The sequence below is a fragment of the Gigantopelta aegis genome, chromosome 4 (genome assembly GCF_016097555.1).
Source record: "Gigantopelta aegis isolate Gae_Host chromosome 4, Gae_host_genome, whole genome shotgun sequence".
Classification (NCBI taxonomy): Eukaryota; Metazoa; Mollusca; class Gastropoda; order Neomphalida; family Peltospiridae; genus Gigantopelta; species Gigantopelta aegis.
The window spans coordinates 109,440,449-109,453,936 of NC_054702.1; the positions used below are offsets into that span (position 1 = coordinate 109,440,449).

Sequence of the window (13,488 nt, forward strand, 5' to 3'; positions counted from 1 at the left end):
TTTTGAAACTAACAGTTTAATTATTAAGTTAGATTGCTGATTAGAATATGATTAAAAAAAAATTGTCTTTACTAAATGAATACTTAATACATTTGGTAAAGTGCTGTTACAAGAATACTGTAGGTATGTTTACTCATTCAAATATGCTGTAATATTGGATTCACTCGCTTGGAACATTGATAGGCTTAACATATTGCTTTTGAAAAACAAATGGATTAGACACTACTTTTCAAACTTAATAGGCTTAATAAATAAAATTATTGTGAAACTACAACAGTGTATTTAATATAGGCCGCTATAGTGATCAGTATTTGATGTTAAATAAATACATTATAACATTACTTGGCTTCTCTAGGATTCCTGGCTCTACCACTTGACGATAGCCACAGGTGGTGGGGCAGGCAATGTGGGTACAAATTACGAACAGCTTGTGTCTAAACTGATGGAAGCAAATGGAGATCCAAGTGAGTTTTTAGATTGGAGACGTTTTCTTTTGATTGTTTAACCTTCTCTTGCCTGCATTAAGTATCAGGATAATGCTAACAACTATTAAGTTTATTTTGACTGTATGTGGCTCTTTGGCTATTTTGTTGTATTTGTATTGCAAGTTGAACTTTAAGAGGGATGGAAAAGGCTTGAAATTGACAGGATACAAGAGGCAAATGTTGCTAGTAATGCATAATCCAAATTACAATTTGCCACTCCACAAAATTAATTTGAAGCCTTGAAGAATAAAACAAGCTATGCAAAAAACCAAAGTGTTCTAGTTTTAATCCAATACAAACTAATGGTTTGAAGGACTGCAATTGATCTTAGAATAGTTAAATATGCACATTAGCTCTGCTTGCTGCCAGCAGGACTGAATAAATGAATGTTTAATGACACCCAGCACAAACACTATGTCGACTATTGGGTGTGTAATAATGGGAAATATTTAAATGAATTGATGATCAACATCAACATGCCAACAGGACATACTTCTCTGTTTATTTTAAATGAATTGATGATCACCATCAACACGCCAACAGGACATACTTCTCTGTTTATTTTAAATGAATTGATGATCACCATCAATATGCCAACAGGACATACTTCTCTGTTTATTTTAAATGAATTGATGATCACCATCAACACGCCAACAGGACATACTTCTCTGTTTATTTTAAATGAATTGATGATCACCATCAACACGCCAACAGGACATACTTCTCTGTTTATTTTAAATGAATTGATGATCTCCATCAACACGCCAACAGGACATACTTCTCTGTTTATTTTAAATGAATTGATGATCACCATCAATATGCCAACAGGACATACTTCTCTGTTTATTTTAAATGAATTGATGATCACCATCAACACGCCAACAGGACATACTTCCCTGTTTATTTTAAATGAATTGATGATCACCATCAACACGCCAACAGGACATACTTCTCTGTTTATTTTAAATGAATTGATGATCACCATCAATATGCCAACAGGACATACTTCTCTGTTTATTTTAAATGAATTGATGATCACCATCAACACGCCAACAGGACATACTTCTCTGTTTATTTTAAATGAATTGATGATCACCATCAACACGCCAACAGGACATACTTCTCTGTTTATTTTAAATGAATTGATGATCACCATCAACACGCCAACAGGACATACTTCTCTGTTTATTTTAAATGAATTGATGATCACCATCAACACGCCAACAGGACATACTTCTCTGTTTATTTTAAATGAATTGATGATCACCATCAACACGCCAACAGGACATACTTCCCTGTTTATTTTAAATGAATTGATGATCACCATCAACACGCCAACAGGACATACTTCCCTGTTTATTTTAAATGAATTGATGATCACCATCAACACGCCAACAGGAAAATACTTCTCTGTTTATTACGGTATCAGTGTTTCCCTACTATTAGACCAGTAATTAAGCTCACTGAAATGAACCCAAGATCATTTCATAATTTTATCATTAGCAAGGGCCAGAGTAGGTCTCTCTTGTCTGTCTTTATAGCAGCAAGCAAAGAGTTAATGCATGTGTAAGTTCTGTATACGTGTACATATCCCATTGTGAACACACTCTGAATGGAATGGAATTGTTTTGTGTTGTAGACTCAGTCTTGTGGAAGCACCCGACCCTGCTGCATGTGAAGGAAATGATCTCCAAACCTATCACCACATTGCCTTCTCAAGACTTGCAGGACAAAGCTGTTCAGCTCTTTCGGGTGAGTTCTCTCTTTGGGGTTTTTAATACAGTTGTACGACTACTAAAGGGTGTATACTACCAAATCAAATCCCATAGACGACAATAGTAACATATATGGCTAAAACTCCTACCTGCAACGTATCAATCGACATAGACGCCACGGATATAAATACTACCACCCCTCACCCTTAAAGTGAATCACAAAAAAGTGGGTGTCAAGCTGCTCATTTCTGAGATAACGGGTAGCGTCTATGACTACCCTAGTTCCGCACAAAATTTGAGTACTTTTTTTTACAGGTACCCCATGCATGTTCCAAGCACAAGGCTACTTGACACAGTGGTACTAGATGAAATAAAATTGCATACTTTTTTAGCCCAGATGAAACTAATTTTTTTTACAACTAACACACTCACATTTATAACCAATCACAGGACTTGTGGTGTTCACTTCTCTATCAAAAGTTGGGTGCACCTCGAACTTTGACCCAGCCGGAAGTTATTTGGTTTAGTACTACCTATAGAGCACATGATATCCTAACTAAATGCAATTATATTTTATTGTCATTATCACCTTACTACCAGCATGGTTTTCTTTTGTTTTTATTGTTGTTTTTTATGGTCGATCTTGATCTTGTTTAGATAATTTTTGTCTCAACTTACTATTTTAAATAGTATTTTGAAAAATTAAATATCAAACCATTCATACAAGTACTGATTCCTAGTTAATGTTCTTTGTAGAAAAAATAACTGATTGTCATCGACACCATGATGCATTGTGACTTTTATTAACTTTGTTTTGTTGTTTCAGTCTGTGTACCAGTTCATCAACGCTGTGATAGAGTGTGACTTTCATTAACTTTTTTGTATTGTTTCAGTCTGTGTACCAGTTCATCAACGCTTTGATAGAGTGTGACTTTCATTAACTCTGTTGTATTGTTTCAATCTGTGTACCAGTTCATCAACACTGTGATAGAGTGTCACTTTCTACTTTGTTGTATTGTTTCAGTCTGTGTACCAGTTCATCAACACTGTGATAGAGTCGCCCTCCCTCGACTACCACGTTAGCCTCGCCCAGAGTATCCTGTCCACGTGTCTGGAGCACCCGGAGCTGCAGAACGAGTTGTACTGTCAGCTCATCAAACAGACATCCCGACACCCCGGACACCACAAGACAGCCGTTCAGGTGAGGCTTTCTTCTGTAACATTTCGGTTAATAGGTTATAAATTACATTGATTTTTTTTTTTAAACTAAAGTCTAAAAGTAAAAGGTTTTATTATATAACATTTAGTTAAATATCTTAAAATATCAGTAAAATAAAAGTGTTATCACTCAGTGATGATATCACATTTTAGAGTGAACATTTCACTATTTCACTCTAAAATGTGTTATCGTCACTGGAGAAAGTGTTATCTTCACTTTAAGAAAGCCGGAACTATTTTTTTGCTGGCATTTTAAAAATAAAGGTAGATTGCCAAAAGTTATATAATAAATAGAAAATTTCATGTTTTTTGTCAAATATGATTTCATCTCGTTTTTATCACACTCGTCAAATATGATTTATATCTCATCTCGTGAAGTTTATTTATCACATGACATATTTGACACCATCATATCACACTCGTCACTCAAGTTGACAAAAAACATGTAATTATCCTCTATTTATCACATGACCACATTTGACACCATCAAACCACTGTAATTATCCTCTATTTATCACATGACCACATTTGACACCATCAAACCACTGTAATTATCCTCTATTTATCACATGACCACATTAGACACCATCAAACCACTGTAATTATCCTCTATTTATCACATGACCACATTTGAGGTCAGGATTTTTTTATAATACTTTTTTTTTAAAACTAAGCGTGACCTCAAACAAATAGTATTTCTTTCCCCTTTGCTAGTAGACTGGTCTGTTTTTTCACAGAGATATTGAGCTGAAAATTTTCATATAGCTTTACACTGTACTGTTAAAGATGAAGTTTGACTTTCATGGCAGCTTACTAATCTTAGGAGATAAGAACATTTGTTTTCTGGACTTTGTTTGGATATAGCTTTGTTATGTACTGTTACACATCAAGATTGACTTTTATGGCGATTTACTAATTTTTCACAGAGTTATGGCCCTTGAACATAGGAGATAAGACAATTTGTTGGGGCTGGTAGGGGACATGTATTGCTTTAGCAGTACTGTTAAAATGCTTGTTAATTACATGTGTATTTTTCAGTAATATATGTCTATTTTATTTGAGTCTCTGTGTTCTGTCTTACAGAACCTCCTGCTGTGTGGCAAACACTCGTGGTTCCTGTGTGATGGCTCCCCAACCTCACCCACCTCATCGGTAATGGACCTGTCCGACTCCAAGCTCAACCCACAACCCCACGTAATGCTTCAGGGCTGGCAGCTGATGGCGCTGTGTGTGTCCCTCTTCCTCCCCAAACAGACCATCATGTGGCTCCTCAAGGTCCACCTTCACAGAAATGCTGATTCCAGGTAACTCAAACACCAGTTTTATATGTTTTACAAATTTGCTGACTTTGGTCCAAATACCCTTGGTGGACTGTCTCTCTGATTGTGGTTTTCCAGTGACCCACGACTGGTATATCAAAGGCCGTGGTATGTGTTGTTATGTGGAAAAGTTCATATAAAATATCCCTTGCTAATAATGGAAAAAAATTAAGGTGTTTTCTCTGAAGACACAAGTCAAAATTACCAAGTGTTCCAATAGCAATGATTAATAAATCTGTAGTGGTTCATTAAACAAAACAAACTTTATCATTTTGGAGGAGGGGTCCATATAGGGAATTGGATTCTTCTTCTTGGAATGCTCAGACAGGGACCCCAGTAGCTTGAACAAATGCTGCTGTGTGTTATAGTTTTTCCTTGGGGCCGAATAGTTTCTCCTTCAGGGGTTCATCTGAAGGTCAGACTGCTTTCTTCTGGACCTGGTAGCTTGTTTTGGACCCTTTCAAGGCATAGGGCCTTGCTGATAGTCGAAAAGATCAGCTCATGAAGTGGCGACAGCAGGTTTCCTCTCTCAATATCTGTGTGTGGTCCTTAACCATATGTCCGACGCCATATAACCGTAAATAAAATGTGTTGAGTATGCTGTTAAATAAAATATTTCCTTCCTTCTTCCACCCTGGCGGGTCTCCAACAGTTGAGCACCATCTCTCAAGTTTCTGTTGTTATCTGTCATATGAGAGAATATGTGTTGAGCTGCGGTTAGGCATCTCCCTACAAGTAGTTTAGCCCAGATCATCCATCAAGACAGTGATCCATTTTAGTCCAGCCTCTACCCTTTAACCAATCCAGCTTGGGTGACCCTAACAGGAGCTGAACTGAGACATACAAGCTACCTCACCAACAAATGGACCATGAAATGGAGGGAATTGGATGAAATGAGCTCAACTGGGGAAGTTGACACATCTCACACAACCAATGAATTGATAAATTTTGCTAAGTAATTATAGGTGTTTGCACTACCCTTCCCCCCACTCCCAACACACGTCTTTTAGACATTGTACTTAACCAAATTTAAACACATTATGCCTTTTATTACAAAGAAATAACAAGCTGTATTAGGGGTATTAAAAAACAACATTGTGAAAATTACTGTTAAAATAATTATTAATATAAAACACCAGATCCAGTCATTATTACTTACAAATGTGTTCTTCAGTTTTTTCGAAATTGTCATCACTGTATTATTGGATCACTTAATTGATTATTGTATGTTATCATTACTGTTATTATGATCATTATTGTATATTGCCATTATTGATCACTTTTGTTCTTTTTAAAAGGTGTGAGTCTGGGAAGTATGCTATTTTCTGTCAACGTGCTCTAGAGCGGACCATTATTAAGGGTGTACGGGAGTCGAAACCGTCTCGGATGGAGGTGCTGTCCATGTTGTTACGACATCCCTACCATCACTCCCAGCCTATCAGTATCCCAGTCCACTTCCTCAACGACACCTACCAGGTATGTAACTCACAGCATTACACAGGTGGGGAGTAGGCTGGGGTGGGGGAGGTATTGTCCATGTTGTACGACATCCCTACCACCACTGCCAGCCTATCACTATCTGAGTCCACTTCCTCAATGACACCTACCAGGTAGTAACTCGTACCATTACACAGGTGGGCGGGGGGCAGGCTGAGGGGGGGGGGGAGGGTGTAGGCTGGAGTGAGGGTTAGGCTGGGGTGGGGATAGGGGCTGTCCATGTTGTTATGAAATCCCTACCACCAATCCCAGCCTATTAGCATCCCAGTCCACTTCTTCAACCACACCTTCCAGACATGTAACTCATAGCATTACACAGGGGGATTAGACTTGGGTGGGGGTAGGCAGTGGGTGGGGGAGGTGGGATATAGCCCAGTGGTAAAGCAATTAGCAATGGGTGGTCAGTCTAGGACCGATCCCTGTTGGTGAGCCCACTAGGCTATGTCTCATTCCAGCCAGTGCTCAACAACTGGTGTAACAAAGACAGTGGTATGTATAAAACATCCCTTGCTGCCAATCAATAACAAAATCATGGCCCATGAAGTTGCAGTAGCAAGTTTTTTCCAATGCCATATACCAATAATTAAAATGTCTTGTATGTCAGTAAAACATTTCTTTCTTTCTACAAAAGCAGGCTTAATTTTTCGGGATTATTCTACTACACTTTGTAATATTTAAAGGGTCTCTGTCAAAATTACATAATGTTGGCTTTTCTTCAAAAGTATTTATTAATGTTATTTTTTATTTAAAGTATAAAGAATATACCAGTATGCCTGTAAAAGTTACAAACAAATAATTTCATCTAGTAGCAGGATAAAATTAATTTTATTAAAAAGTCTGTTGAGGATGACCAACACAATATGGCACTTGCAACTCTGATAATAGACCTTTAATTAATAGAGGTTTGTCTACGATATTACTGCCTACAATGTAAGAGGAGTTAAGCCGTTTCTGTTTGTGTTACAGGTGGTTAGTTTCGATGGGTCCACAACAGTCGAGGAATTCCTCTACTCGCTACACAAGACGGTGGTGATGCGGGACAGCAGCCAGTCAGGTTTCAATCTGTTCACCGACGATCCCGGAGGGGCTGATGTCGAGCACTGTCTGCAAATTCATCTCAAAGTGAGTCTTACAGTCTCTTCAGATGTGTCATACACAGTATAATTACTAGATGTGTCATACACAGTATAATTACTAGATGTGTACCACACAGTATAATTACTAGACGTGTCATACACAGTATAATTACTAGATGTGTAACACAGTATAATTACTAGATGTGTCATACACAGTATAATTACTACATGTGTAATACACAGTATAATTACTAGATGTTTAATACACAGTATAATTACTAGGTGTGTAATACACAGTATAATTATTTGATGTGTAATACACAGTATAATTACTGGATATGCAATACACAGTTTAATTACTTGATATGTAATACACAGTATTATTACTAGATGTGTAATACACAGTATAATTTGTAGATGTATAATTACTTAGCCATTTCTTAGACCGAGGATTGTCCTGAATGGCTTACCATATTAACTTAAGTAATCAGTTTAGAATTAGGTTAATACTACTCTAGGTATAATTATAAACATAGCCAACTGAAAATAGATATTTTAAACTGCTCTTTAAAAAACATAGAAAGTATATTGATGCAATTCAAAATACAGCACTGATTTGCATGGCATTAGATATTTTGAACATCCTGTAATGGGAAATTTCTGTTGTATGCTTTTTAAAAATCCCAGATTATTACCATTTGTACTTCTCTGGCAAATACTGTTTCTGGATCTGTATAGAGTTTTTGTTGCAGGGTGAGAATGATCTGTGAAAATGATCTTTCCTCCAGGTTAATGGTTACTTCCCTTGAACAGACTAACAGCAGACCATATTATACTCATGCTAAATTACTTGGTGATGTCATTTTATATTTTTCAGTAATTGATAGTCAACACTTCAGTTGACTTACATTATACTGCTATGACACTTCATTACTTTTTCCTTTTTTTTTTTTTTTACAGTTATAAAATGCTGACACTTTGGCTGATTTATTTTCAAAATATTCCTGCTGTTGTCATTTCTGTAACTAATCATTTCTGTAATTAATCATTCTACATTAATAAAGACAGCTAAACTATCTGTGATACATAACAGAGAAAAATAATGGAGTTTTATGAAAATAGGAAAGATAATACAAATTTAATTAAGATAATTGAAACAGTGAAATAATATTACAGATATTGAATGCAACAAAACTGTCCAAAACACCCAAGATGTTTTATACCAATTTCTTCAATTTTTTAACAGTTTTCTGATCTCTTCACCGTACATGATTGGTTTTGAGTCTTTATCACTGTACATCAAATTTTAAATGTTTTCCTCTTACCTTATTTTAATTACTTTTTCTTTTGAGAATCTGTTGTCTGCTTGCACAGCTATAGGTCTGTACCCAGTTATTTCATAGATTAGCTGCTCATCTGTTCCCATGTAATACAAAAGACTGGCAGCCAACACACGAAGGTTGTGATTTGTCCAATGTCTGGTCAGACCTGCAAATCTCTAATAAAATAGAATAGATTAGATGTTTAATGATACCCCAGCACTGCAAAACTGTAAAGTCTTGAAACAGTTCTTGCACATGTGTGCCTTGTTAATGGCCACATTGACATCCTGCACAGTGGACAGTGCATAGGATATTTGTCAATCATTTTTACGGCTGAGGTCTTGCATATTCCTCTGACCTACAACACATCGACTTTCCAATATTTAGGCCCACTACTATTAGTCTTGGATATCTGTTCACAATGCATAAAGTATTGCCTGCCTGTACATTTTCTTCAACTTTAAACTGACAAAGGTTTTCATGCAAATTTATTTGTTCCTGCCCTCTGAATAAGGCAAAGTATAAATTAGTTAAATACATGTTATCTAGCTGACTAGGGTTTTCAGTACCCAGACTGCCTTTAGACAGTATTATTTCTTCTTTGAGTGTTTTTATATCAGTCTGTGTCTTCTTTTTGATGTAGCAGCATTGATAACATTATCCAAAGTGTTTTGAATCTATGAGAATGAGTCTTTCATTAGACTCAGTTTTTATCTAGACTCATAGTTTTTATCTAGACTCATAGTTTTTATTTATGTAGAATTCAAAGCATATTATGAAACTTGACACAACATGGAGCAATTCAGTTTGTCATGCATCCTTTCTTCCAAATCCACTGAAATGAAGCTGATATTATTTCATGACTAAATTAGTGTAAATTCCCATATATTATCTATAACATGGAGCAAAAATATTTTCTCACAGTTCAGTAGTTAAAGATGTAATTTAATTTGGGTGTCTTCTCAGCTTCACTATTTTTAAGAAATGAAGAGTTACTCAACCATTGCCCTCCGTCAACTTTTGTGACTGTTTAATTAACAGCATTACCAAGAAATGGTATGATGTTAGGTGCTGGCATTGTCTGAATAAACTATTACAGACTGTGAACCATATTGCTCCTATCTTCATGGGGTGTTTTTTCCAACTTTTTTCTAGTCATTTCTGAAATTAAGTACACAATTTTTAGGTGTTAAGTGGTGCCACAGTCTGTATAGACTTTCTGTTTCAGGGTGAGACACACACACTGGCTCTGACTTCATTGTTATTTCCCTTTTATTTATTGACATATAATCTGGAATGTGATGTAAACCTGATTGATGTGATAGTCTTTAGTGGCTGTATGCCACTAATAAACTTGGTATAATCTTTACATTTTGTGTACACCAGCACATTTCATAAATCCCCACTGAATAGAGTTTAGACCGAATCCAATGTTTATATGTTGCCATGTTAGGATGTTGGTGCGATGGAAAGTTGAGTCTGTGTGAGTCACAGTGTATTGATTGTTTCAGATCTGTGATATTATCTCCCAGTGGGAACAAGCTTTTCGTGATCATCACTCAGGAAATGTGGATCAGAACAAAAGTATCAGAATACTCTATAAAAACAGGTACACATTATTGTTAATGAGAATACTGTTTAAGACATGTACACACAATTGTTAATTACAAAATAAGTATCAGAAAATAAAAACTGGTACCAACCATTAGTAATAAAAGCAAAAGTATTAGAGTGCTCTATTAAAACAGGTATACACTATTCTGAATTAAAATAAAAAAATATCGATGCTATAAAAACAGGTACACTCCATTAATAATACAAATCTCAGAATACTGTATGAAAAGATGGATGCACATTTGTTAATTATGATAAAACATATAATAATCTATAAAAACAGATACTAACCATTGTTATTGAGAATAGAAGTTATCAGAATACATTTTACTTTATAACATCAGAACAAAGTATCAGAATCCTCTTATAAGACGAGTACGTCATAATTAATCAGAATGAAAATAATGTTTGAAACAGGTACACACTATTGGTATCAGAAGGTACACACTGGTACCAACCAAAAAAGTATCATCCATAGGTCCGTAATTGTTAAAATAGCAGCAAATCTAAAATTGTAAGTCAAACTATGTGACACAAGACAAGAGGTCAATTTAAGTGTTGCATTTGTTGACCTACAATATTAAATCTGTTGATATTTTAACATTGTTTCATCTGTGGGCCTAACATTTTCACTGATGGTGGCAAGTATCCACATAATAATGGGTGTAAAAAATCAAAGGTACAGTCCCCATACTTTTTATTCAGTTTGTTATTTAGTAGGGTTATTGCTTTTTAGGGGCAAACCAATATAGACTTGTTATTCGTATCTGCATAGTCCATTTCTTCTGTTTGGGATGTATGCTTCTATCTGTTTTGTTAGACTGTGTGGTGTGTTGTGTTTCAGGTTTTATTTTCGAAGTACCAGTCGTCATGAGACAGAGATGGAGAAGCTGTTGGTTGCGTATCAGGTGAATGAAGACATCATGCAGGGCCGCTTCCCCATCAACCGCGACCTGGCGCTTGAACTCGCATCGCTCATGGCTCAGGTCAGTTCTCAACTCACTTCTGTCAAAACTCACAGAAAACAACAACTCGAGATCATGGCTCATATATCACAATAAGTATCTGGTGTCTAGTGCATTCGGTAACAACGATTATTATTATGCTGTTCTCAATGCATGAGTGCATGTAGTGCAAGTGCGATGTAAGAGGAAGACAAATTCTATAGTATCTTCCACTGGTGTGTTCTAGTCATAATGGTAAAAGGTGCATACAAACACTGAAGGAAGATATTTTTCTTGAAAATTATTCTTTCTTAAGGTCAATGACAGTCACTTTTTGCACCCTTGTTTTGGCTTCATGCACAATAAATATAGCATATCACACCATAATTTCATTTGAAATCCATATTTCGTAAATAGTACAATTTTTTAATTATAAGATAGTAATGTTCAAACAAAAAAATTTCAATAGCAATTTTGCATTGGAATTTTCCCAACATTTTTAAAACGGAAACATCATGTTATTATAATGAGATGCATAGTGACATCATTGGAATACTGACATCATTCAAATTCAAAATTAGCTGTATTATGACTGCTTTGCCACATTAAAATAAAAACTGGTCTACTAACCTTGACCGTGTCAAAATTCTATAGCAAGCAGACAACGCTCTTTACAGGTCGGTATGTTTTTATTTTTCATAATTTTTGACATAATATCAAGTTTAAATTAAAAAGATGAAAAAAATAAAAAGTATATTTTGTGAAATACATGTATATCATATGAAAAAGTTACCATTGAATATGTTATATTTATTATATACGAAGCCAAAACAAAGGTGCAAAGAGCGGCTGTTATTGATGTTAGTATCATACCTAGTGCCACACAATACAAAGGTGCTGGTAGGTGTTGTACAGTCTAGAAGAAAGCAAGTGTCCCCCCCCCCCCCCAACCCCAACCCCAAGTTGCTAATCAATAAGTATACTTTGTGACTGAAGCAGGTTTCTTTCCTTTACAGATGTCGTGCAGTTGCCATTCAATCATTGCTTTTGTGATGAGGTGTGGTTGTTCATTCATTCATTCATACATTAATTTAATAATTAATTCATTTACCATTCACTTATTCATTGTCATGTGCTAATTACATCATCACCACTGATTAGACAATGAACTTGATGTCCAACAAACAATTTCAAATTTTTCACTCCACTTTCTTTACCTCAGTTGAACCGTTTATAAGTTTATCTTAATTCTCTTCACCACCATTACCTTCAATGACTGTATGTTCAAAAAACTTGTCATTTCAAGCAATCTCTTGTCCTTATATGCATAAATGCATAAAGTGTTTTATTTGTCAGCGTGTTTTTCTCGACCTGTTAATGTCACCTCATGTCCCCATTCTCACACACTGCACGGTGTCCATGTTGATTTAATAGCATTCAGCAGAGATGTTAGTGGCAAAAGTGTCAGCTGCATGAAGCTTTAAATATTTTAGTGCATTCACACACAACAACGGTTTTGTCAGGTGTTGCTGTGTCGTTTACGCGTGGTACAATTGATTGAGACAAGGAAAAAAACATGAAGATATGTAGAATAAATAGAATTTACTACTGACACTTTCATTCAGAAAATATCAACTTGTTGTCAGTGAATCGGAATTTCTTACACCAAAAGCTCAGCAGATACCAGTTAACATTGGTTCAGTCAATATTATTACACTTATTTTTTAGGATAAATTTTAAGGACATTGCATATGTCATTAATGTTTCTATTGGTAGCTGTTGCTGTTGTGAATGTTGTGTTTTGTTATTTACTGTTATGGTGTATGATGTGATGAAATATATATTGGTAATATGTCCCAAGTGATTGATTCTAAAAAGAATCTATCAGGGGTGACTTGTTAATTGGAGGATAGCAAATTCCTCTTGCAAAAATAATTAGTACTATTGAATGGGCTTTAGTTGCATATTCATGCATATTTATTAGTTTGTGCTTTAAAATAGTCGAACTTTAATATATTAAGAACATGACAATGTTTGATATGTGATGCATATAGTCCAGACATGGCAACGAGTAATGATTTCATTGAACAGTTACCGTCAGTGTCACAACATAGTGATGTAGATGCTGGAGGTATGTTTCACAAACCTCTACTGTTTGTCTTTGAGTTAATTGTGGGGCCATTCAACAATTATGTAATGCAAAATTTGGCATTTTTATATCCCTTCACCGTATGCAACATTTTCTAATGCTAAGCCTATTCTACACCCCAAAAATTATTTAATGCTCATTAGTGACAC

General features: G+C 35.6%; 1 protein-coding gene across 2 annotated transcripts in view; it reads left to right on the forward strand.

The window, feature by feature from the left end:
* The window catches only part of LOC121371726 (pleckstrin homology domain-containing family H member 2-like), a 179,626-nt gene that overhangs the window by 102,908 nt on the left and 63,230 nt on the right, over positions 1-13,488 (forward strand). For both annotated transcript variants that reach the window (XM_041497826.1, XM_041497827.1), the window contains exons 17-24: positions 356-464; positions 2,125-2,237; positions 3,225-3,401; positions 4,502-4,722; positions 6,036-6,213; positions 7,201-7,356; positions 10,144-10,241; positions 11,091-11,232. In XM_041497826.1, coding sequence (XP_041353760.1) covers positions 356-464; positions 2,125-2,237; positions 3,225-3,401; positions 4,502-4,722; positions 6,036-6,213; positions 7,201-7,356; positions 10,144-10,241; positions 11,091-11,232 — 1,194 coding nt within the window. The remainder of the gene's footprint in view (positions 1-355; positions 465-2,124; positions 2,238-3,224; positions 3,402-4,501; positions 4,723-6,035; positions 6,214-7,200; positions 7,357-10,143; positions 10,242-11,090; positions 11,233-13,488) is intronic.